The 27,551-nt window shown below is 38.2% G+C and overlaps 2 protein-coding genes across 2 annotated transcripts in view; one reads left to right on the top strand and one right to left on the bottom strand.

Moving 5' to 3' along the window:
* The window catches only part of ccnh (cyclin H), an 84,346-nt gene that overhangs the window by 36,872 nt on the left and 19,923 nt on the right, over window positions 1-27,551 (bottom strand). The window lies entirely within an intron of this gene.
* Window positions 2,737-4,079, top strand: LOC117376336 (cytochrome c oxidase subunit 7C, mitochondrial). Its single transcript, XM_033972782.2, has 3 exons — window positions 2,737-2,899; window positions 3,578-3,717; window positions 3,983-4,079. The coding sequence occupies exons 1-2, from the start codon at window positions 2,825-2,827 to the stop codon at window positions 3,692-3,694; spliced, it is 192 nt and encodes a 63-aa protein (XP_033828673.1). The 5' UTR covers window positions 2,737-2,824; the 3' UTR covers window positions 3,695-3,717; window positions 3,983-4,079.

Genomic DNA, 27,551 nt, shown 5'->3' with positions numbered 1-27,551 from the left:
ATAAAGGTCTTTGCGCTAACTAAGTACAATCAATCAGCGATGTAGTTATAGACCCTAACACAGACATTTAACCAACAGAAAAAGAAAAGTTGCATAGTTGTCCATGAATCACTGCATATTTTCATTTTCTTATATAAAAAGTGAATGTCTTTATAAATATTGCGCCTCAAAACAAATATGCACAGCTGTAATAAATGTAAAATGATGCAAAACCCTCACAATGAACCCGGATTATTGCAGTAAGACTGTAGTCTGCGGAAAACACAGGAACAAGAGGAATTTGTCATTTTTACTTCAGCTCACCATAATTCTCCATCTAATTCTCTCTCCAGCCTGGCAACTTTAATACAGCACCCAATCATCTATTTGATCCCTGAGTAACTGTGACTAGATAGAGAGGAGAACAGGCGCACAGTTGTATACGGAGCCTATTGCACTGGACCAAAATTCGGTACAAATCTAGTTACAATAATGTAGGTTAAAGGTCATGAATTTTAAAAGCCGTATAGTTTATTTCCCTCAAATCCACTTTAAAGATTCATATCACGGAGCATGCCATAACCTTCACTGAGACTCTCTGCAGACTCATATATGCATACTTACTTTTATAGGCTGTCATTTCATAGTGCATATAAATATACAAACAAACCCCTAGTGCTCTTAAATCCCTGCGCACTCTGTGACCTAAATACAATAGAAATACAGTATGAAAATGAGGAAAATACCAACAGATCCGAGAATTCTTGATGTAACAACAATATGGGCTTAACGCTGCTTTAAATGATAAATGAGCGGGATAAAAGAAATGTTCACTCTGACCAAAAGGATCAAGGATCATGTAGTAAGCTGAAAAATAATCTCCGTTTATGAAGCCAATTTCTTCACTTCTCTGCATTATTTCTGTCAAAAGTAGTAGAGTGTCTCAGTGCACCTTTAAATTTGGATTTAGCCAAGCTGGCACTCAACAAAAAGTCTCAACTGTATCCTAATTGTGTGTGAGATTGTGAGCTTTGGTCTAGATGAAAACATTTTACCTTTTTTTTTTAGCAGATTGAGGGCCCAAGACGAGGGAGCAGATGCGCAGCAGCAGGAGAAGTGATGACCCATTGCTGATGGATGTGGCAGCCATGACGAGGAGTAACCAGCGTGCTGTGCTGTCGACATCATAGCACATGGTATGAAAGAGAGCCTCTCGTCAGAAGTCTTTGAGTAAAACCTGTTATATTAACAAGGCAGGCACACATAAAGTCACCCCATAATATAGCAGCACAGTATTTTAATAGCATAGGGGTGGGCGATATACCAAAAAATTTATATCACAATTTTTTTGGAGCCAACTGCGGCGTGGGTGGGAAAAATGTCTCTTTTGGATCATAGAGCTGTATTCCAGAAATAAATAGTGAATCACGATATGGTGATATTACCAAAATAGCATATTCTCACAGGAATGCAATCACGAGTCGATCTCTATATTGTCACTACATTGCCCAGCCCTATTTTAACATAGGCTATATTTCCTTAAAGGATTAAAAGATTAGGATATCCCATTTTAGGAACATAAAAACAGAGGCTATTTTATGTAGGTGTCTGTGTAGACCCTCAGTCGTCCAGGTCTGATCCATAGCAAACAATGAAGTTAAATCTGTCAACTGGACAAATCTTGTAGGAGTGGAATTTTATGTAGGTCTCACAGGTTCAACAATCACCATTACAAGACCACCTGTTGTGGATAGATGGACTTTTCTTTTTATTTGATTCTGTTTTCCCTTTTGTCTACTTTATTGTAAAAAAAAAAAAAAAAAATATATATATATATATATATATATATATATATACCGGTATATATATATATATATATATATATATATATATATATATATATATATATATATATATATATATATATATATATATATATATATATATATATATATATATATATATAGAGAGAGAGAGAGAGAGAGAGAGAGAGAGAGAGAGAGAGAGAAAATAACAACATTTTAAAAAGTTGTTCAGACTGGTTCCCTCTATATTGTTATCTCTGACATGTTAGTGCCGCATGAACCATCTTACGCTCTGAGGACTTCAGGGGCCGACCTCTTGCTGGTCCCAGAGTCAGGACTAAACATGAAATGAGAATCAGCTTTGGAGTTTTATGCAGATAAAACCTGGAACAGTCTTCCTAAAGATGTGAGACAGGCCTCTACTCTGACAAGGTTTAAATCCAGGCTCAGAACGGTTCTGTGTATATGACTGAATTATTATATATTTTTTTATTCTTTTCTTTTTTCTTCTCTTGTTACTTTTATGATGATTATTTGTAATAATAATAATAATAATAATAATAATGATGATGATGATGATGATGATGATGATGATGATGGTGATGATGATGATGATAATTCTCCTGCACGTGTTGATGCACTTTGAACTGAACAGCCCACTAAGAAAATAAAAATTGCAAATCTATTCACAATGCTTGTCATAAAAAATTCAATTTGTTCTGTTACAGCCAAGATTGCAGACAGATCAAAACTTTTCCATTGAGCATAGACTGTATATGAGGCTCGTTGCAGTTCATAAAAATACATTGAAATGTCCACAATAATACCACGATGTGTTGATGAAATGGAAGAACTGTATATCGATGGTTGATGATGTTGGCCAGTTCTGTCTCGACACATAACTACATGTCCCAGAAGTCCCTGCGCTTCTATTTACCCACAAGTCTTTGCGCGCTACACTCACCGCTCTCCGAAACAAGAAGGTCGAGTTAGCAGCGCTGTGACAGAGGAGAAACCAGAGGATAAACCAGACAGAAATCATGCTGGGACAAGCTGTGAGGAGATTCACAACCTCCGCCGTACGTTCTTCGCATTATGCCGAAGGACCCGGACAGGTAATGATTAAAATACAAGTTTGTTTTATCTGTTTACGACGAGGCCTATCTGAGGAGCCGCAGCCTGGGGTTAGCCGGTTAGCTTGGATTTAGCCGATTAGTCGCTTGGATACTTGGAGGTCATGACAGTAACATTTCTATAGCGTACCAATGAGTAAAACATGTAATGTTATACGATAATCTAAGTAGATCTCACTCTGTATTGCATATTCAATTTGGAAATGAAAATAAACACTGGTGTGATGTGTTTGTATGACGTGTGTTGTTTTAGCATTTAGGCTACAAGCTAACTAGCTTAGCTGCCTCAAGCTTCTAATGATTTTCAGCCAACACTTCGTTCCTACAACTTTTTTAACAGTTAATTTCACTAGACAGTGTGCGTCTAAGAATAGCGTTTGCAAACACTCACTTTAGTTTAAAATTGTATTTAGTTTTTTAGCAGAGTGGTCTAACATCACAGGCTGCTTTTTATAAGGTCACCTTGTTTTATTTTGGCTTATTAACTCAGATAATGAAAAACAAGTAGGGAGGTGATTGAGACGTATGTGTGCACTTATTTTTTTATTTTATTTTTTTCCTCCATGTACCAGCCAATAGGAGCTTAATAGTATTTCTCATATTAATTGTACTCATTATCCAAACAAACAATATTTTCAAATTAAACATTTTCTTTTGTAGAACCTGCCATTCTCTGTGGAAAACAAGTGGCGCCTGCTGGGTATGATGGTGGTGTTCTTCGGCAGTGGCTTTGCATTCCCCTTCATCGTTGTCAGACATCAAATTCTGAAGAAGTAAAATGGCTCTTCTTCATCACAGAGGTAATTATTTCAGCTTTGTCTTATCAGCTTTCCCTGAAATGTCAGACTGCTGACAGGTTATATAGCACACATTTCTATTTATATGCAGTAGCAAGTTTAGACATGCAGATCACAGATGACAGTTTAATGCAGACTTGATACATATCAGGTGGAGCAGGTCAAGGTTGTGTTGTCGCATTTATCTCATGTTGGCACAGAAATTGCTTTTCTGTCATCAGACAAATGTCACCTTATCAGTCTCTTCTTCTTGTCTCCCTCTCTGCAGGTGATCAGCCGGAACATATTTATCCATCAGAGTTTTATCCTTGCAACTAAATGGAACCAGTTAATTTTTCTTTGTAAATAAATGCCCTTAAAATATGTGCATGCCTCCTCCTTGTTCAACTTCACATCTTTCTTTTCTTTTATTAATTTATTTGATGGGGACAATGTGCAAAAACATTAAAGATGCTTAACACCAGATTATAGCTGAAGCTAGTTTCAATCTGTAGTCCCTGAGCAGGTGAGAAATGCAATATAATCAATACACACTCACACACTACAAATGACCAATTATTGCACAATAAAATCTCACTAAGACTATATCATACCAATTACCATTCTTAATGCTGACACTGCTGATTCTTTAATAATAATTGTGATAACATGTTTTGGTACTTTTTAACACATTATTCTTATAAAGGCTTCATTTCGCATTAGTAGTTAAAGTATGATTTGGAAGTATAAGTACATTTTATAGTATTTTAAGAAATTAGCACCAATCATGTTTTACTTAGAAATGTATATATTTATGTCTAAAAAGGCACTCATGAACTTTTAATACAATATATAACAATGCAACAAGCGTTCAATGAAAAACGATAGTATGCTTTCCTTACCAGAGTAAATGTTAAATTTATTTAAACTCTGAGATACTTTAACTGTATATAGTTAATACTCAAAGACTTTGAGGAAGCTGAGCAGCTCCTTGGAACCAGAGCATTAATAAAATGTGAGTATTGAAGACCAATGGAGCTTGAACAATCCAGTCATCTTGGCCTTTCAGCTTTTTTGATTAGTACTGGTATTGTTTCCCCTTTCGATAAATGTTAGCACTCAGGCCAGCCCTTCTGAATAACTGATTTCATTTCAACTACATCCTTAAACTGTGGGTCGTAATAATCTGAGGACAAAGGATTAGAATGGTGGGTGTGTATGCCCACTTGGGAAGGACTGCAAGTATAAAAGTGAAGGGGCTTTCTTTGCACTTCTACTCATTATTAGTTTGTGCCTGAAGAGATTTTTAAATGGCAGCTATGGTGAATTTTCAAGTAGGTATGCTTTAAAATGTAGCAAAGAGCTTGACTTTCAGCCTAAAGTCTATTTCCATGCTTTTTAAAATCCCACTGGCTGAGTAGCACATTAATTCCACCTTTTCCATTTATCTTTTTTAAACGTAGTCTCACATATGAGTAAACCTTTAGGCCAGGCCCCTCTGTTGGATAATAGTGAAGTTATGACTTGGAAAAGTGTGTAGGGTGTGTTGACACTTGTCCTAGTTTTGTCCTGGTTTAAGATCAGTTCATTCCTCCAGTCTTGTGTTACTCTTGCTGTAGTCCAGGTTTAGCTCCAAATTTAATAACTGGTTGCTCAACAATGTGGTGAATGTGCAAGTTTGAAAGCACACATGAAGTCACACACATTTCTAATGCAGAAATGTAAATGCATATCATTATTTAAAGAGTCTGCACATTTTAGTAACTACAATAAAAATGTATTCAATCAGTGTGTACAATTAACTTGATCCCATAAACCCAGAAGGACAGCCCCTATGAAATAAGAACAGTGCATATTAAATCTTCCCTTTATGGTCAATGCTAGAACACTGACTGAGCCATTTGGACTCATTTTAAACGGTTAAAACTTTTATCACAAAATGTTATCTTAGACAGTGTCGCTAGACTGTTAAATTAAGAATGGCAACCATTTAGCCATTTACCGGGGCATTAAGAAGACATTCTTTGGCTCTTTGTTTTAAAATGGACTCTCTTAAGCACTGCATGGACTGAAATTGCACATTATGAGAACATTCAAAGCAGCAGGTACATAAATGTTTGATCTATTCCTGGCCATTATGGTTGTAAGAATCCAAGTCCCTGCCACAATGTGGCGTTGAGGTCCAATTAGAGACAATAGCCCTCGTCTGGATATGGACCAAGCTGCAGAGAAAAGCTGGCGACTTATGAAAAGTGCATGAGGGTGTGCTGGCATGCTGCAGTGGGATGGGAGCTCGAGCGCCCACAATAGCCTACACATACAGTACACACACTCTAGTGATGGCCTTTCCCTGTTTGAGCGTGTGGCACTGAGGCAGCAGGAAGGAACTTCTGCAGGATTATGCTGTTGCTGTGCCAAGACTGTGGCAGGGGTTTGTCATGGTGAATTTACTATGCAAGTGTGGAGGATACCAACAGACAATGTGTCAATGAATCATGCTGCAAGTTGATGCCTTCATTTTACTGAAGAATTGATTAAGTAGAATCTTCTATCAATAATAAGGAAATACATAAAATGAAAATATTAGTTAAAAGCAGTAATGTAATTTACAGGCTTGTTGAAGCTTCTCAAAGTGCATTAGCCACTAAATAACCATCTGCTCAGGGATAGACTGACAGCTGCCAGTCTGCAGCATCAGTCCCTCTGATCACACCACATTCATACTTGGCAAAGAGGTTTAGTGTAGTTAGAAGAGCTCTAACCACTGAGCCACTGATGCCTCCAAGTTATAATCCACCAATGCAAATGGAAGGAGAAATACATCTGGGCATTTTATGTAAAAAAAAAAAAAAAAAATCTATAAAGATATTTTCCTTAGCAGATGTGAGTTTTTATTTCGGTTACTTTTTAGGGCTAACCCATTTACAAAGCTATAATGACGAAACTTCCACAGTATCTCACCTCCCTGATTCAGTTCAATACTTAACATTATCATACCAGGTCTCAGGAGAGACTGACCTTAGTAGTACTACAAATCAACACAGAGTAAGAGAAAAATGGTTTTAGATTTATGGAACACTCTCATAATCCAACTAAAACTTAACAGTGAATTTAAACACACTATATCTGTCATCTTTTCAAATTGTTGTAATTGCTTTAACTGAAGCCTGTGGACCACAAGTTCAGTAAATATGTAAATGTACATTTTACAATGCATTTTATTAATTGTAAATGTTTTACATTTAAAATTAATACTCAGGGCTCCCTTGAAAATGAGATGCAACCTCAATCGGATATCCTGATAAAATTGAAAATTAAAAAAATAAATAAAATAAACGTACAACCTTACAATAGGTTAAAGTATAAAGCCTACTGTTTTGCAGAGTTTGTGCATTTCATGTGAGGAATCTAATTATGAACTCATTTGCACTTCAGAGGAAGAGCTATACAAAGCTTCTCCTGCCATAAACCATGTACAACCCCCTAATGGAACACTAACTGGATCCAGCTGTGGATCCAGTAAGAGAGAGAGAGAGTTTATTTTGTTACCCTGAATTACAATTGTATAGCAAATACCACTCGACCAAATTAGCCATTATCTTTTTATATCCGTATTGTTTGTAACTGCTTGTCCAGCGTCCTCATTTTGCAGCCACACATCAGCTGCGTTTTATCTCACATCCACAAACCTGATGTCCAGGTGTTCCAGCAGGGTAGCACCACATCTCCTCACAATATGGCAAGGCACTGTCAGTCAATAAAGTTTCAAGGGCAAGCTGAAGTCCTGGCACTTTTCTACTAACTACACCCATTCACTCTCCCTTACCTCACTGTTTACCACACTCCACCACAAAGATGCTGACTGCTGGAGAAGTAGGGAACTGTCAGTGCACAAGATGAAGTGTGCACGCACCTCCCACTACCTCAGCCAGAAACTCCACACAATTAGTCCACCAAAACCTCCTGGGAAGGCTCCCTCCTGGATGAATGGTTACAGCAGGAATACCACTGTGAAGACACGGTACCTGCAAGACCAAAAGCAACATGCGGAAGAACATGTTTGAATATGAAAAACAGAGTTTTGCAGTTTGTTATTATTAAATCCATGACTGGTTACTGAATGTTTTGACTTTAACTTAACAAGCCTTATTTCCAAAAGTGCAGATTTTAAGGTTACGTAAATTGGGAGAAGCTGTGCAGTTGGTTCAGTACAAGGAAAGGTCAAATTCTGACATGAGTAATAGTAATACTGAATATAAAATGTGCTAAGGAGAAAACTGTAGCTTCTCCAGTAGATGCTTTATGTGTCTTTTGCATCCATATAGACCTTATAGCCAATTAAAGAAGACATTGTGCTTGTATGTGCTATATAGTTATAATCTATGGCACTCTTTGATCATTTTGGTATAATTTGCACAATTTAAAACGCAATATTCATCAAAAACAACTTAATAAAAGAAATAAGTCAGCTGATTTCCGCCTTAGAAAACCGCAGTGCCCAATAGGAGCTGACATTGGAGTAAACATCATCACAACAAAGAGCGGTGAAGCTGTCTGCACCTCCAGTGGATAGTTACAGCTCACTCTAGCAAGCAGCAGATGTTTCCCATTTGTACCAAAATGACTAGACAAAGCTGCTGAATTTTACATGCATCGGAAATTAAGAAAATAAAATTGTATACTGCGATTAAAGATTGGTTAAATAAGCACAAATCACTCCTAATACAACTCTGAGTGTGTTAATGGTGAGAGGAAAACACTATAACATGGGTAAAAGCTCTGAAAAGTCAAATTTGCATAATACATTGGCTTCAAACCAGTTGGATGGAAAAAAAAATCCATTTGCCAGCTTCCATGCAACAACGTGTAGGCCTATATTATTCAAAACAAATGCTGGACTTTATAACCCCACAACTTCTTCTCACCATGACAGAGGTTATGAAGCAAATGGAGAGAAACATGTTACGTGTCACTTCAGATTCTTGCCCATTCACTTTGATATGAAAATAGCGGGTGCAGCGGCAGATACCAAGAGCCCATGCACGGTCAAGATCTGAAGCAGGCATAATCTCTGCATCCTCTTAGCCTACTTACGCCAGAGCAAAAAAGTCTTTAGTTCAATAATGCAGCACTATACTACAGACGGACAGAGCTAATTGCATTGAGTTTGAGGGAGAAAAGTTTCCATGTTAAATAGTCATGCATTCAGTCTCCATCCTCCCACATAAAGCCTGTATTAACACCACTGATGGACTCGGTGATGGTTGGGTCTTTAGGCTTTAATACGGCGTTTTTGAAGTTAGTCTTGTTCCCCATTTAACAAAAAGCAGATTCATGCTCTTCACTTCACTTACAGGTTATATCTTTCCTGGGCTGTGACTTTCAAATAATAATAAACACTGATTACTTTAGATATGTATTGATTGTGTTTGCAACAGAACTCCAACCACAACCATTTATAATAATTTTGTGGGTGATTTTCAAACTTGGATGGGAGAAGGGTGTTGGGAAGTGTCTAAAGGCAAATGCACTGCCAATTCTGGGGGAAAAGACACAGTTTGAATAGAGCTGTATTTCCCAGTAATACAAAATGTAGTAGAAAATGGTTATTTCTCGTGAAGACATATGCTGAGGAATCTGTGCAATGTTTTGGAAATATGGACATAGACATGTTGTTCTTGTTTTTGCATCTGTGGGGTTATATAGCACAGAAGACACAGAAAACTCCTTCTTAAGTGGTGATTTTCTTGTCTGCGCTGTATTTCTGCGTAGTGATTAATGTTTCATTACTCGCTTGCCTAATGTGGAAAATTTACATTCACCCTACTCATCAGATCTCTAACAGACAACACTTGAAATTTCTCTTAATCTAGTTTCTATATTTTGTAGCCAAGCCCAGACAAGACTTGTGGCAGACTTCCAAGACTGAGGTGCAACAGAGCAAAGAGACAGCCTAATAGCGCCCCCATCTGGACTGATGTAAAGTTTCAGTTGAAGTTGCATTGTTTGCTCTAGATGTAAAGCAAGAGCCAAACAGACAGAGAAACTATTTCAGTTTTAGTAATAGTATTGGTATAGTATTGTACACACATTGTATTGTAAAAATCTAAATAATATTCTCTGTTATAAGAAAACAAAATGAATAGCCCTATGAATTCAAACAGTGACATGAATCATAGCCAAGTTGTAAACATAAAGATCTTTTTCATTCTCCAGATGTCTGCGTCTTTACTTAGAATTACACATCTTGTTTTCATGTTTGTGAAAACTGTGACCTGAATATGCCACTCCTGTCCATTATACCCTATCCCCTCACCTCTAGCTACCCTGATATGAAAACAAGCTCAGAGGTGCGCTGTAAGAGTCCACAAAAACACAATTTGATCTCACTTTTTCACAGCTGAGGGATGCTGCAATAATTGTTTCTTTTGAAAATAGGAACAGGGCACCAACGGAGACACACCACCAGGCACAGAGGCAGGCTGACAGCACATGGGGACCGTGAATGAAAGGCTTGTATCTGTAAAGACAGGAAGAGCTAACAGGAAAACTGGGGCAGGGGGAGACGGGCAGGGGGTGCACACAATGGGATGGTTCAGAGTGGGCCCGTCCTGGATGTTCTTTGGTACAGCACAGATGTTTGGATGAAGGCACAATGCAGTCTTGGACTCACTTCTGACATGGTTTTCTGTCCCACAGAAACACATGGAACCTGGGAGCACGTTCACAAAGACAAAACAGTCAATACGAGCAATCAGGAGAACAACTGGGGCTGTGTTAGACTATAGTACACACAAAGGTGGAGGAAGTAGTTCCAAGCTCTAGACAAGTCAAAGTACTGCAATGTGTTACAACTCAAGCTGAAGAAAACTAGGCAATGCTGCTACTAACTTTAGGCTTTACTTCCAATGCAAAGACAAGTGAAAAAAATTACACTAGTAGAACAATCACTCATGCAAATGAAACAATGATCCAATTACAACCACTACTAACTACTTACCAATACTTCTTTAGTACTGTCACTATACGTATGCAATATTATTACCTCTACAGCTCATACATACTTCACTTAAGTCTAGAAAAGGTGTAATATGCAACTTTTCAGGGGGAGGGTTACCTGCTTGTCTCCATGAAGATGTTACTTTGTTTAGAATGTGCCACAGTATGACTTTTCTACCTTCATGGAGACAAGCAGATGATGCTACAAGGCCACAGGTCAGATCTGTGGAGAGGCAACAGTGCTCACAGTGAACATTTTACAAGCTAAACACCTGTAATAGAGTAAATGCAAGACGATTTAATGCTGTGCCTTGGAAAATTACAAGGCAAAGCACAAACATCTCTAAAGCGATAAGTTGGCGAACCCTCACTGTAAAGTTAGTACACATTTAAATATGCACAGCAATGTAAGCCATAATAACATTTTAAAGCCTTGTTGAAGATCTGAAAAAGAAGAAAAAGGAAAACATAATTATCTCTCATCATCCCAGTGTGAGCTGTAAAAACTCTTGTTGTGTACTTTGTTAAAAAAACAAAAAAAAACAACATGTTTTTGTTTTTATTGTGAAGTCAGAAATAACCTGCAGCAGCTCTGCAAAACTTCTAAAGTTTCTACTTTTAATCTGTTTCACTTTTGGACAAGGGTAAATCAAGTGAGTCCAACCTGATAATCTCATCCCTCTTTGTAATTATAAACACACAGATATGGCACACAAATCCACTTGTCTGATCAGACTATTGCGTGAGTAATTCTTGCTCACTGTAACAACTCTATCTTTCCGCTCGGCGTCCTTCTCGCTCAAACACTAAAAGGTCAGTGCACCCAATTAAAATGTCAGGTTAAGGCTGACTTTGCACTGGCTGCTCCCATCACTTAGGTGCCCCAGTTAATTTGGTGAACAAAGTCATAGCAGCAGTGGGTGGCCAGCAAGGAAAAGTGTAGAAAAGGGTAAGAGCGAGGAAAGGAAGTAAGTATGATAAGGAGTGATGGAGAGTGCTCAGTGTGCAGAGCAAATGAGTTGAGTGAACTAAAGCATTTACTGAGCTGGTAATGGGATCATGGCTTAGGAATATATGACAGTGACAACCAAAATATATACACAAAAATGCATGTCTTATAGATAGTGCTTTTTTCTATTTTCATTTAATCAGCTAATAAGACTAATCATATTGTCAGCCTTCCAAACAAACACACAAATTAATTCATCATAATTGCTGGATCTTCTCAGATAGAGCACATATAGTATTGTAAATATATTTTGTAAAACACTGTATTGTTATTTAACCTTTTCAGTTTAGCAGTACAAATTACATCACGACACAACTCTAAGCCCCTATGTCCTCTATGACTGCCATGTCTAGGCACATCCTGTTCCTCTTCATTCAAGCCCACACTTTTATACCTTTGACTCCGGCAGTCCAGGAATATCACATTTTCACCCTCACATCGTCCACACTCTGGCCTTTAATCCAGTATGTCGACAGTGAAGCCTCTTTTCAAACTCTCTCTAAGTGTCCCTGAATAGAACATATCACCCCTATGGCTTCCTGGAGGCTTGGGCCACCTGGTATGATTCAAATGTACAAGTAATTTAGAGAAGGAAGATGTATTTCCAAGAATACATGCTATACCGGTTGCTGAAATTCTCTGTAATAAAGCACATTTTGGGTAGGTTCAATAGAAGAAATAATTTGCCTAAAGTTTAGCCCCACATTGCCTGAATTTCACAGTTATTTCATCATTTGCAGAGGAGATCTAACCTATCTTTACCATCCTCTCAGCACTATTAGCTCCATGCAGTGTCGTCACATCACAAAGCAACCTTATTCATACGCCTATCCTTGAAACACTTACCCCATGGCAATATCATCATATTTCATTACTTTGGTGTAATTTTCATGAGAATAAAAGGAACAAAGTGTGTAGCCTTAATTTCAAACAGCTCTATAGGGTTTTTAGAGATTTTAAATTAAATTGTGCCTACCTTGAAAGTCGGCTAACACAATAAAGCTTAGTTCTTTCACGGCAAATGTGATTTTCTGCACTGTTTTGGTTTCCTGTGCCTTTTTTTTTTCGAGAGTTAATTGCAGTTCCAGCTAAAACAGCAGTAATGACACCTATCTTCTCACCCAGGCCTAAAGCTGCTAAGCAACTCAATGCAAAATGAAATTAGACACTTCTGTGGTGGATATAATCAGAACTGAACAGTAAGAGAAATTACGGCCAATGGAAACAGCCTCGAGTAGACATTGTACTTTGCACACAAGGGCTTTTCAATGGTGCAGAAGTTCATTAAGCTTCATTATTCGTAGGAGACCAAAATGTATTTTTAATGTGGAAGTGTATTGTACGCTCATCCCTACAAAAAAGATACGGCTCCACTATTCATATACAGTCTGTTTAAGGTGGCTTTAGAAAGATAAAATCAATGTACTGTACTTTAATAATTAAAAATGTTGAATATTATCAAAATATATAACTGATAACCTTTATAATGTATTCTTTTATAAGTCACATGGCTGTAGTTAACCATTTCGTTTCAAAAAAGAATTGGTAAATGGATAAAATTGTTAACATGCTGTTTGTGTGTGGACAAGATGATTCAAAACTAGTTGTGATTTTATTTCCAAAAACATTTTAAATAAATAATCAGTTACTGCAGTTATAACATTGTGTCCTTATGGTAAATTACCTCTAAACCAGAATATACTTAGCCCTGTGCACATGAGTTGTCTGCGTTTACTGTTTTATTGTACTCAGAACATAAGAAAAAACAAACTAGGATTTTAAGGTCCTATTACAAACTTTAGGTAAATGCTTACTTTAATGCCTATTGTCGAAGTTTTAACGTATTTAGCCTTTGTTTTACAACGTGAAATGAATTCCAAACTTTAACAGTGCGAGGATAAAACCGTCTGCATCGGCATCGCACAGAAAAAGAGGGTCAGAGAGTTACAATCGAAGGGAGTCCCGCTCCATTATCACACCCAGACACCACTGGGACTGGACTGGACACAGAGAGAGACAAGCCAAATCAGTCCTCTTGACCTTTCTTTGAGAGAATGCCCACATACTGCAGCAGTGCACTCAGGAGAGGAGGGAGAGGAGGTGTGGAGGGGTCTAATGTAGAGACTTTACATTTGAGGCAGTGAAGTCCTTTCCAGACTCACTGCAGGGGAAGAAAGACTGAATATTATGCAATTACTTAAGTAAAAACATTTAGAGATGCAGGTACACTATGTAACTTTTCCAGTGGGGGGGTCTGACACTTAGATGTCTCAATCCAGATGTTATTGTTTTGCCAGGAATGTTCCACAGTACAGCAGTAAACATATTTATCAAGCAATTATGTCATTATGGGTGTATTTATACCTTGAAAAACATGCATTCTCACTGCCACCGGGCTTGCCTCTCCAGTAACTTGACCTGGTAGCGTCATCTGCTTGTCTGCGGAGATTGAAAAGTTTAATACCATACTGTGGAACATTTCATGGTAAAGCAATAACATTTCAAACAGGTGGCAGACCCTTGTTACATACGTGCACCTGTAGCTTCTCATTTTGAGTTTAAAAAGAGTACAAACTAATTAATGGTGCATTTTACTTAGCTGGAAATGTATTACCATTACCATTAATAAAAATATGTAACTAGAAACTGTAAAGCAAAAACTTTTCTATCTGTGTTTGTCAATTCTCTCAATGCTCTCACATCTACACACACAGTTTTAAACTTATTGCTAAATTACAGAACAGAATATTTGGAGAAAATGGAGTGGGAAGTACCTAGTGGGAATCTTAGACTTTCTTTCTCCTACTGAATTATTCATCTGCTACATTACAGTGTGATGATTTAGGCCTCTGTAGATAGATGCTGGATTCACTTCCACCTGTAATCTCCCTCTCCGGGCTCTAAATCCACCTCTGAGTTATAGGCTGGATGAGAGCTCCACTTCTGCACAGCCATCCAAGGTGCATAAGGTAATAATCTGGAACTCACATATAGGGGAATGTATATGTTGTTTATATAGCTGAGATTTTCACGATTTAAATAAATGTGTTATCTCCATTTGTGTACTATGTGTAGGACAAAGACAAAGTTACGGTTTCTATGTTTTATGATTTCAGTTTGTAAGTGTTGCCTCCAAATCTTTTCACGCAATGTTTCTTTTTTCAGTTTACTGTAATGATAAGATATTTTGTTTACCTCAGAGTTGAGACGTTTTGCGGTTCTTGTTGCTGTTTATGTGTTGTTAATGTAACTGCTTTTGTATGGACGCTAGTTTCCTATTCCGACAAGTTGACAGGATTGTTCTTTTCGTAATTTCTTGGTCTGTTTTGGAGACTGGCTCTAGTGATCGCTGTTGTTTTGGCGTGGGTTACAGCCTACAGTCTACAGTAGCCCTTGTGTGTTCAGGAAATAAACAACCAGAAGTAATTTGGCATGTTTCCTTACACCAGGACCCTACAGTACTTCATATTTTTGTATAAAACTACATTCCATCAAAACTTCACTTGATGCAACCTTTACTCAACCAGTCCAGAAATCAAACTAAATACTGTATATACCCTCTTTTACTCATTTGACTCAATTGTTATTTACTTATGCACAAGGTCAATTAGCTGCAACCCGTGCGTTTTCATTTCATTCATTTATTTATTCATTTTGAGCCCACCTGAAGCAAAGCACGTCTCACAAATTTGTTCCTATATAAGCTCAAAAAGGAGTGGGAAGGAGAAAACTTATTAAATCCCACGCCTATCTTGCATTAGAACATAAATGAAATAATTCGCAGGTGAATCAGCTTTCGAAAATTCTGCTTCTGCTTTGTCTATCAGTTTCTATATCTCTATGTTGCCCCATTAACTGACACTGCCCCCGTAAAACTTTGCAGGATACAGCCACCTGCGATTGCTCCAGTACAGTATATACACAACATACAGAGTTTCCCTGCAGCTCCAGCTTGTTAGAGTGTGATAAATGGGCTACATCTGGCTGTGTACATTCCCATAGTCCAAACAGACACCACAGTCACTCACCAGTTTACCGCTAATGCATCATCTTTAATGGCTATCCCTATTTCACACATTTATTCAGTATGGAGGGAATCCCCATTAGTTATGTGGCCTGATGGTCTACAGCTGAGTGGGCCGGGACAGTGTGCCAGTTAAACGCACAGTTGTCTTCCTGTCTGCGCCTCTGAGTGGGACAGGGGCAGACCTTCACACCACGTCCAATGCCACCTCAATTCATAGCCTCATTAATACCTGCCACCGCCGCTAAAATGACTTACGAGGGAGTAAAAATGGCGTCATTCTCCCTAAATGGCTCGATGTACAACACAATCAATTTCAAGAGTGCAAAAATACATGCCACTATGTTACTGCAAATAATAAATGAGCATTAGGCAGACGCTAATGCAACCAATTTGTCTTTGTGAAGGTCGCTAATGGGGCAAAACATGCGGCATGAACTCACTGTGAAGAACTTAGGATACTGTGGCACTTTTCATTACAATCTAAGAATGCTTTTGCTGTATAAGCTTGTGTGACTAGAGCAGGAGTCAATGGGGCCTAATATTAACGTAACACAAGACACTGCTGGGGAATATTTAGCTTGGATCATATGTGCTGAGCTGATTCTGAGCTTAATTCTGCATGTAGTAGAGTCTATTTTGTGTGTTCATGTCATGCTCAAAGCACCGAGTTGTTGCATAGAACTTGTAAATGGATAATGACAACGCATATCTTAACTCATAATAGACACAATTACTAACTAACAACATGTAAACCTCATACAAAAGCCTTTTCAGGGAAAGAACCCCACATGCCACTAACAATTTTGCAACAGCTGTCATATCTGTGTAATCCCTCAGCCGTCCAGGTCTGATCCATAGTAAAAGCCAAAGTTAAATCTGTCAACTGGACAAATCGTTGTAGGAGTGAAGACGTTTGGCTGCTCATCCAAGACACTTCTTCAGTTCTGGTCAGATTGCTGGTGTACACAGGTATTGTCTCTAGTTTCAGTCTTAAAAACTTCCATTTAACCTTTAATGGTCCTAAAGATTCTCATTGTTCCTTTTGTTTGCTTTGGGTCTGAGGATGAGGTTATAGATCCATTCCTGTTGAATGCAGGGTTGTCTTTCCTAACAAAAATTGCTTCTTTAACTCTCCTCTCAAACCATTTCTTTTCTCTGGTTAAGATTTGTACCTCAGTGTCTTCAAAGGAGTGGTTAGTGTCTTGAGATGGAGATGTACGCTCTTGGTTGGTACATTCTCTTATGAAGTGGCTGTTTAGTTTCTCCAGTGTAACGCTCACTGCACTCTTGACTACACTGAATGGAGTAGACCACATTACTTTGTTTATGGCTCAGGGTTTTGTCCTCAGGGTGAACCAGTTTCTGTCTTAAAGTGTTTGTAGGTTTGAAATAGACCGGAATCTCAAACTCAAACTGTTTTCAGACACACCTGCTGTGAAGAAACTACTTGGATGAGCAGTGAAACGTCTTCACTCGTTTTGTCCAGTTGACAGATTTAACTTCACCCTTTACAACAGCGATCATTAATGATGCTTGGCCACGATTTTGAATGAGTGCCCTATGTAAAGAATTTGGTGGATTTCGTCAGCTGAGGTGAATATCATGGGGCATATAAGTTTGTATTTTGTCCAAGAATTTTGAATATTGATGTTATGTTAGAACTACTAAATACAATTATGAGCAAATGGCTATGGACATATTTAGAACTGAAACAAAGCACTAGGATACTGAGTGAATGCAGTATTCAGTGTCAATCAGAAGGAAACAGTTTCACTCTTGGTGTGTTAGTGCCATCTTCTGGCTGAAGGTTAAAAAAAAGATAAAAATACAGATATGCATTTACAATTTGACCTAAATTGTAAATGCATTTCCACAGCTTAAAGATGCACTTTTTTATGGTGGGGGCTGCACCACCTGAACTGTATTGCTGTATGGCACAGAATAACAATACAGGAATAGAAGGTTTCTCTGTCAATCCTAAAATATCAACAAATTAAAGTATTAAAGTTATTGTCACAGGCAGTATGGTTTATATTAAGAAATATTTATTAGTTTTATTGTCTATATGTATCTTGTCTTTTCACCTTAAGGCCAGCAGAGGGAGCTTTAGCCATATTTTTCCTCTGACAACTGTTGGACTTGGCAAACACCAAGTGAAAATATGTTGATTTGTAAATGTATTCAAATATACAAAATAAATGCAGCAGATATAAGTAAATATTGGTTTATTCTATTAATTTGGTGATATCCTGTGTTCACAAATACTTCTGTTTATGTATCTTATATTCTCAGGACAAAGCTTGGATTAAAAACAGGCTTTTCTAATTGCAGCTGTTGCTCTTACATCTAAATAGAGTGGATTTGAAAGTCAGAGTTGCAGCAGGCCCCTGAGGAAGTGTGAGTGAATGTGCAGCTTTACTTCTCTTTATGGGCTTCATAAAGAAGCTTTTAAATGGCTCTGGCCCCGAGAGGTTCACCAAGAAAAGAAAAACTAAAGACATGGAAGAAAGAGGAGAACAAGTCTAGCAAGTCTGGATTTGTCTGTCATAAAGTATTACTTCCTGAATATGATAAGATTTATGTAATTTAACTGTGCAAATGTGCAGATGTCAGCAATATAAAATAGGGAAGATCATTGCCACAGGTATTTCTTTTGTAGATTTTGGCATGTGTTTACTTTAAAGGTACAGTATGTAACTTTCTAGAAGTGGCACGTCACCTGTATGATTCCATGGAAATAGACAGTTAAAACTATACTTGGGAATATTCTCCATGGAGATAGATGAGTTTTATGCCATATACTGAGAGATATTATAGCCAAAAGAACAACATTTCCATGGAAACAAACAGGAAGAGACTCTTCTCCAGGCCACATAAGAGTCAGGTTTGTGGAGATGCAAGGCCGTTCATAGTAAGGACGCAAGTTTTGTCCGTGCAATAAACCAAAATGAAAACAAAATATGCATTTATTTTTAGCCATCTTGATCTCTTGACAAAGAATCAACCTACCTCTGTTATCATCATGTCCCCTTACCTCAGTGTTCAAAAGTCTTACTGGGCAGAGATGAGCATTCTCTTATTGTCAGAGGAAGACTCATATTTGGAATAGTCTTCCTCTGACAATAAGAGAATGCTCATCTCTGTCCACATTCAAACTGCACCTTAAACTGTGGCTGAAGGAAAACCAGGTCTGTGAGCACCTTTAGCTGCTTTTATTGTATTTTTGTAATGTCTATGTTGTATTTGTTGTCTGTGTACCTGCCTAGGGACAACAGATGGAAATTAGTATTTTTTGCTATAATCTGGCATGTTTACACTGTGTTTACAGATGTTCATTAATATGCGCTGTCCCTATCAAATAAATAAATAAATGGACATACAATGACAAACATACAGCCACCAATTAACCTTTTTTCCACTGATCTGGGGCCAGGTAGTGGGAGCAGCAATCTAAGCAGGGAGACTCTCAGACTTCCCTCACACTGGACACTTCCTCCAGCTTCTTCAGGGAGACCCCAAGACATTTTCCTCAGATTTGGAGGACCTGATTTTCATCCCATCCACTTCACATTTGGCCTTGAACCACTCCAGCACATGCTGCAGGCTCAAGACAGCATCATTTGCAAACAGCAGAGATGAAATCCTGTAGTCGTCAAACAGAAACCCCTCTGGCCCACGACTGCGCCTAAAAATTTTGTCCATAAAAACAATGAACAAAACCGGTGACAAAGGGCAGCTCTGGCAAAGTCCAACAGGAACAGGTCTGACTTACTGCTGGCAATGCAAACACATTTGACACGGCAACAAGGCTGATCATTGACCTTTGGCCGAGGGTGTTCTGGTGCCACATGCCATTCGGGTTCAGATCAAAGAGGCAGTTTTTCGCAATCACCCCTCTCCAGGTGTCACTGGTGTCGCCCATGTGGGCGTTGAAGTCCCCCAGGAGAACAACGTCGGTCCCTGGTTGGTGCACTGTCTAGTATCCCTCCCACAAATTCCAAGAGGGCCAGGTATTCTGCACGGCTGTTTGGCCCGACACAACAGTGAGAGACCTGTCCCCAACCTGAAGTCACAGGGATGTGACCCTCTCATTCATTGGCGTGAACTCCAACAAGTGGCGGCCGAGGCCACACTGCCACCTCTTCTTCAATAGGCAACATCCTCAGGAGGAAACCCCCCCCATGTCGCTCCTTCAGGCTGTGCCACCAGACACACCCACCTCAGGTCTGGCTCCAAGGTGGGTTCCCGGTGACGCCAAACCATGTGATGGAATTGGCCTTGATGTGGTGTTCGTCAAAAACGGCTTCTGCAAACATGCACTACCTCATCCACTTGTGTAAATCCTGTGTTAAACAAGTTAGATGGATAACCTCTGTGATCTAATAGCTTGTCCTAGATTCTCCACCTGCAGTGGCCTTATTTTTCACACTGGTGTCTTCTCCTTCTCACTTCCTTTGCTAACTCCAAACAAAGCCTCCTCCAGCATTACTCTAGGCTGCCCCTGGGACCTACACCGCTAACAGCCAACTACATCACATCCAACTCACACTTTTATGACACAGACTACTTCCTGGGGAAGGGATTAAGGCAGACTGCATTATTGATGTGAACTGTGTTTAGCTTTAATATTTTTCTATGTTAAAATGGTTAAGTATGTACCTTTACAGAACCAAACTGTTAAAAAAATTAAAAAAAAAAATTAAAGTATCTTGTCCACTTAAGGACTCAAACAATAGTATACACAAGTTGAAATCAAAGTGTGGTTGCAGGTAGGCGGCTATTTCCTGTAGTGTATTGCAAAATGGTACAGAACCCACAACAAAATATTTTGTTCTCATCTCCTGAAAATAATTAAGCTATCTTTCAAAAGAACACCCTAAAAATCTATTTTTTCGACTTCAAATGTTATAAGTAAATAAGTTATAAGTAAAACAGTGAATCATCAGCATTGTCCAGTTTGCCAATTAATCAACCAAAACTAAAACCAATGAAGAAAAGGAGGGATCATTTGGAATGGTAATTGAAATTACAGTACATCAGTGGAACAAAATTATTTATGCACATACACAAAAACAGCGTCCTAAGATGCCATGACATATAGCCCCCCCCAAAAAAATAAAAATTATATATATATATATATGCCATTATTTTGCAATAACAATGCTCATCTGAGAGAGAATTACAGTTTTAATGTATATGTGGTTATCAGTATGTACATATACTTCTCAAACATTCTTATCATGTCATATCTTATCATAAAGCCTTATTGCTGTGTCAGAAGTGTCATACAGACAACTGTGTGCACTAAACAAATGCAACTGCCACAGGGAAAGTGATGGGGCAGAATAAATCTACATTCACATCACAGTGGGTTTCTCAGGTGAACCTACAACAGCAGATCTGCTAACACTTACAATCAATAAGCACATGCTGGGATGACACGCTGTTACCTCAAACTGCTAGTACATGCAATAATCATTGTCTGAATAAATCAATGTTTGCGAACCATGGTGCTTCATTTTTAAGAGTCACATTTCTAGGCTGACTCATTCTTAACCTATGCTTATGTCCTTTTACATTACTGGATTACATATCAATTTATTGTAAGTGGAAAACAAAAAAGCTATTCAATCTCCTGGATGCACTGAGTAATGCATTATGGGAAGTGATGACCCTGACGATGGAGTGCAGTTACAGAACCAACTAAACAGTGCATTTGTACTGTTTTTGTTTTGTTCATATTTTGACATGTAACTCAAAGTGAGAGAATTTAACCTCTATCAGTTGTCCTTCCCATCACGCCACAGCTAATCATGTTACCTTGAAGTTTTACTTTCACTGTCCAAACACAACCCTCTCTATCAGACTTGGGATAGGCTCAAATATATTCTGAGCTCTTATGAGTGGATTACATTGCAGTCACTAAAACTGTAGATACAGAATGAATGCAATAATATATGATAAGCTCGATATGGTAATTTACTAAACAGCTAATATATACAGTATTTACTTAAATTTGTTAGCTGGAGTTTTGGACTGGATAGTTTCATCTGTTTTGAAGAAGAAGCATGACTATTCTGTAACTAGCATTGCTCTATATAGTTGTCGTTTTGAGCAAGATCCATTCTGAGAGCTTTTTCCAATACCACACCATGCCCCTTTTTAGTTGATTAATTGATGCCCAGGGAATGTCTATAGGTGACCAAGAATTCCTTTAGTCAACTACAACCCTCAAGCGATTCATAATTTAGTACACAAACTTGCTATTTTAAACAATAAGGTGCATATGTGCAATAACCTGTAGCCTTGCACCACCACCATAAAGGCAACAGATAATGTCTATAAACCGTTAGCATAAAAACAGGCACAAACTGATGGAATAATGAGTGAAGTAAACCAGATCATTTAAGTCTGGAAGTTTCTGTCCATAGCCAGAGCAGGATTAACGCCAAACAACATAAACTGTCTCTGATCACAAATATCATCCAACTGGAATGTGACTACCCTTCCTGTTTTCTGTGAGTGTTAAGATAATGTTCAGGCGTGACATACGTGAGCTGCTGCTGCTGTGACTGTGTGCTTTGGACTCGTCTTTGGGGACGCTCCATTATTTACACTGCCTTCCTCTGGCTGCAATGAGACATGACAGGAGCCACAGGAAGCTCATGAATTAAACAGGAGGGTCTAAAAGCACAGGGGAGGGGACAGGCTGATGGGCGGACACACGCTCGCTCGCTGCTGTTGCCGCTAGCTCTGTGAAGAAGTGGAACTAGGAGGACATTTGGGGACACGAGAAGAAGAATAAGACACATTTTGATACTACTGACTCATTTGATTAGAAAACTATGACGCAAGTATATAATGTAGCATAGCAACAGTCTAAAAGTTTGTAAATAACTGGATTACCTGAGACTATACCAAGTCTTCAGGTACAATTTACAGCTCCTAATTGGGTTCAAAAAGTTTAATTTCTTATAATGAATTGAAAGAAGTTAATCGATTAATTGCAACTAATCGAATAATTGTTATCTGGAAAGTACACAGACTCTAAAACATGTCATGTGCTATGAGAAGAGATTTTATGACTATGACAAAGCAAGAATTACATCAAAATGATACATGTACGTTTAGTGTTTTTGATGAAAAATGTATTTAGTCATCACTTCTTTAGGTTTATCTGGGTCCAGTTTTTGAAATGATTAATATTCACGGACCTTGCATAATCAAAACAATGAATCAACTCATAGAAAGAATAACAGCTGGATTCATTGATTCAAAATAACCTTAGCCCCAGTTTCTTGCATATAGCTTTTAAAAATTGATATTGTGTTAAATTTTCCAAAGGCCGTGATGCTAAATGAAAGCCACATAGCTCATCGGGACAGATTCATGCCTACAATGATGTCATATTGTGTGACTGCAATGGCTGGACAGTGAGCAGCTTCTGGTGTCAGCACTCACAGTACGTCCGCATAGAAGGATAACCTCATTTAGACTGTGACTCATCACCTGATGCACTATGCCGATGCACTGAAGCCATCAACAGTAAAAGAGCCAAGCGCTGCACTTCCTGTTGCCCAGTGAAGGCTATTTGACTAATGGTTGCTTAGATCATAGTAAAGGATAGTTATTACAGTATTTACCAGGCTCATCACATAAGGGTTTTAATACGTTTGTGCATGCATTGCTACTGTTGTTTCATGGATTAACCCATCACCTGGATTAGTAAATGCTGAGTGAGTCAGGATGGCTGTAATAATGTCCCTACATTTATCCAATCTTAGGACTGGTAAAGACTGGGTTGTGACACATGTGGTGTTTTAAGTGGAGCAGAGATATATTTTACTTTGCTATTGTTTGTCATATGCTTGTTAGGGGTGTGTTATTATCTCATTTGATGCTCACTTTTACATGTACACTAGATAGATTGTGACTTTCAGATTCATTCTATCACTAGAAATGGTTAAAGCAACACAGTTAATGTAAATAAAAATAATGAGTGTTGAGTACATTATGTAAAAGCATGAACTGTTTTGAATACAACAATATAATTATTACGTTGTAAAGATAATGTCCTTCTTGTTATGCTATGACATTTAAAAGGCTGGGTATTATTTGCTAGACTCAGCACATATCTTTTCCAATAGGGCTCTCTGCATGCTGTGTAGTAATATTAATGCTAAATATAACCATTTGTCTCAGGATTAACCCATCACCGAGATTAGAGCTCGTGAGTAATGCACCACAACATTACAATGGCCTGGTAAGAGCTTGCGTTTATGTTATTGCTTCCTTTCTTTGTCTCACCTGCGCTCTGTGTTTTATTATAAGGCTGATTTTTGTAACTCACTTTTTACAGGAAGTAACTGCAATGACAAGCCTTTTTCATTGGTCCCCAGAGATAAGAAGGCCATCCCTCATGACTTACCAAGAGCGAGGATCCGCCCAGGTCTGCCGCTGCCAAACTGATCTCATCCTGACTTCAAGAATGGGCTCCACGCCATCCAGTGCATTTTCATATCTTTAGCTTTTATATTCTTCACAATTTTGTCCGCAAATATTGATCCTGTAGAAGAAATAAAAATAGGTTGTCACATAAAATGAAAAGCTGCGACCATTATGTGCGTGAGTGTGTGCCAAGTAAATTAGTCTTATTAAGTTGTATAGGTCATTTTTTAAATACTGAAGCCCTCATTAATGCAGTCCATTAGTTGTAATCGTAGGCTGTCTGTACAGTATCAGTTGTCATTTCACGTGTGCTTGAGTGCTCTTAATTCCCTCTGGTGCCTATCTGAACAAGCATCTGTACAAACAATATGAGCCCATACAGCAGGAAATTAAGTTTTAAGATGGACACACAAAATAATGGGTACGTGTCAACATACATTTGGATTTGAAAGCATTATTTCAGCAGTTTCATTTAAAAGCAAAATGCAAATACGGCTATTTTGAAATATTTACTAATTTGCCTTTTTGTTTTGCTTGTACTTTTACACAAAATGTCTTCCCTTACTCACAGTTAAATGCTTAATTTGCGATATCACAGTGAAACATTTTAAATCATCATAAGAATTGTAATTTAAGCATTTCTCACTGTTCAACTGAATCTTTATAATTGATGCATTTTACACATTTCCACACCAGTCAAATGAAATTCAATGTACCATCATGTCCAATTATTGTGGCTCCAGTACTACTAAATATCAACTTGTATGCAATTCAGCTTCTTTATGGACTATTCTTCCAGAGAAAGCATTCTAAAACGGTTTGTCTGTCTGGTCTCTGCGTTGTTGGAGTGTTTTGCCCATTTTCTCTCCCCATCACAGTGCTAAAGTGTGACTGAGGGGTCCAAGTGTGCTACATCCCCCCACCCCCATCTCACCACTACTCTGTCCATATGTGCATTCAAGTAGCAGCTGCAAACTCCCCCACTTGCCCTATAAAACGAAAGTAAAAAACAACCCTGTACAATGCTATGAAAGTCATTTTTGGCCATGGTGTGGGTTTGTGTGTGATCTCAAAGAGGAAACAAGTTCTGACCTTTGATTTCGCCTTTTTAAAACATGCACCACATTTATGTAATATGGTTGATCAGGGAGATGGAGAATCCAAACACTTTTAACTACTTATTTTTGTCTTTTAAGAATCTTACAATGATATGCACAGAAAAGTACACGAGTATACTACTTATTAACTGTTTAGGCATAATTACGTTGGTAAATATGAAATACTGGACACATTTTTAAAAGAAGGGAAAATAGGTCAAATAATAAAAAAGTATGTATTCATGGGTTTCAAGTTCCTGTTTATAGGTGCCATTTTAAGAACTTTTTACCATCAGAGCATTATAAAATAGATACTATATAGTTTTGAATTGCTAGTTACTATGGCAACAGTGCATTTTTCTCTCCTGGCCTAAAACTACTACTTGCCTCTGCTAACTGATACATTAATATTAACATACATTTATTTATATATAGCGTACAGAAATAGCAGCACACTAGCCTCCTTATCTGCCTTCGTGTACTCCCTCCGGGGCTCGTCCAGGAGGTGTGGAGCAGCAGACTGTGGAGTTAGCCCAACACATTAGTAACTCTGACACATGGATGTAGGTTTGGCACATATTGCACACACTGAAGGCAATGCCAGCGGAAATCTAAGGCAAGCAGGCAGCCCCAATTAGAATATTACCAGACAAGTGGGCATGCATGGAAAGAAAAACAAATATAACACTATGCTGCACACAATTTATGCAAAGTTACAAAGAACATCTTATACCATAGACTGTATGGTATAGAGAATGTTTATGTACTCTACGTCTTATACACATCACTTTTGCATGCACAGGAGAAGTCTGCTAGTATCAAAACAGAAAGAAGAGAAATATAGGAAGATACAAAACATAACATAGTCCAGTTTTAGCACAGGAACTAACAATTAAAACTCAAGATGCGGCGTTGGCAGAGAGCATAAGAGTATATAAATATGGCCCACCCCCCATGTTTTTCTGTCAATTAAATTCCAGACAAATAAGTTTAATGCCATACTGTGGGACATTTTGAAACAAGTAGGTTGCAGACCAACCACCAGAAAAGTACCTTACCAAGTCTGTATTTTTGAAGTCGGCCTATATGTAGTTCAACAGCAGCCCAGCTTTTCTTCTTGGCTTCTGTCTATGCCAATGGACTCACTGAGAAGAAAAGAGAACAAAAAGTTCATGGTGGTTGGTGTGGTGGTAAAATGACCCAGACGCAAAGTGTCAATTACAAAGCCCAGAAATGTGTAAAGCCAATATAAAGTATTTATTCTAGACCTATCAATATCGCTTAATACCAAATGTTGGGATTTATTACCAGAAAAAAAAGACAGAAAGTAGCCTAATGTAGTTATGGCCAAAATAAATCATATCCAGATTTAACCTAACAAATGCACAATAGCTACAGGTTTATGTAGGCTGAATCAACTACTTCTTTAACTTTGTTGTTTTGGTTATTGAATATTACTTTCAGCTTCACCAAATGAGTCCACATGATTTGATTAGCTCCGATTAGGCAGTTTGTCAGGTTAATAATATTTTTATCCTAAGATGTCTGTGTAATCCCTCAGTCGTCCAGGTCTGCCAGGTCTTCACTTCTACAACTTTGGCAGCCCCTCCACCTGAAATGTACCTTGCCAAGCGCATGTTTTTTAGGTTGGCCTCAGGGCCGGCGTAGCTTTCAGGAAGACCTATACTAAATTTGTCTCTGGGGCCCCTGGCAGTGGATCCCTCCTGGCTCAGCTATTGGTGATTCACATTTGATGACATTATGACTCTGATCTCCTCCTCACCTTGACCAGTTGTATTTGTGTTTATATGACCAACATCAGACCGAAAACATCCAGAATGTCACAACTACCATAGTCACAAGAACAGAACACAAACATATAACATTTATAATAAATAAATAAAATAAAATAAAATAAAATATTTTTTTAAATTCTAGACATTTTTTCTTTGTTTCTGGTGGATTTTAATGTGTTTCAATTGACAGTGAGCTTAAATTTACATTATAAAGTTTCCTTGCACTGGTGTAAAAACATAGTTGTCCTCACCTCTGTCCAGCTCAAAAACAAATGTAGCGGCAGTAGATATTTTGCTACTATAGGTATAAAACAAATGTGATTGTTTCAGAAGGATATTTAGGCTGCTGTAAACACACAAGCTCTGTGCCCAGTAAAACTTGGTATATTATATTATTTCCAATATAAATGTATGGGATCTCAGGGGCCCTTTGGTGACCTTGGGCCCCTAAACAGCTGCTTAGTCTGCTTTTAAACTGAGCA

This window comes from Periophthalmus magnuspinnatus, chromosome 9 (genome assembly GCF_009829125.3).
Source record: "Periophthalmus magnuspinnatus isolate fPerMag1 chromosome 9, fPerMag1.2.pri, whole genome shotgun sequence".
Classification (NCBI taxonomy): domain Eukaryota; kingdom Metazoa; phylum Chordata; class Actinopteri; order Gobiiformes; family Gobiidae; genus Periophthalmus; species Periophthalmus magnuspinnatus.
This window is presented reverse-complemented; position numbering and strand designations above follow the sequence as displayed.

Coding starts and splice junctions, on each gene's coding strand:
- LOC117376336 (XM_033972782.2), top strand. CDS start 2,825: ATGCTGGGACAAGCTGTGAGGAGATTCACAACCTCCGCCGTACGTTCT. Junction 2,900..3,577: donor ATGCCGAAGGACCCGGACAG/GTAATGATTAAA, acceptor TTTCTTTTGTAG/AACCTGCCATTCTCTGTGGA.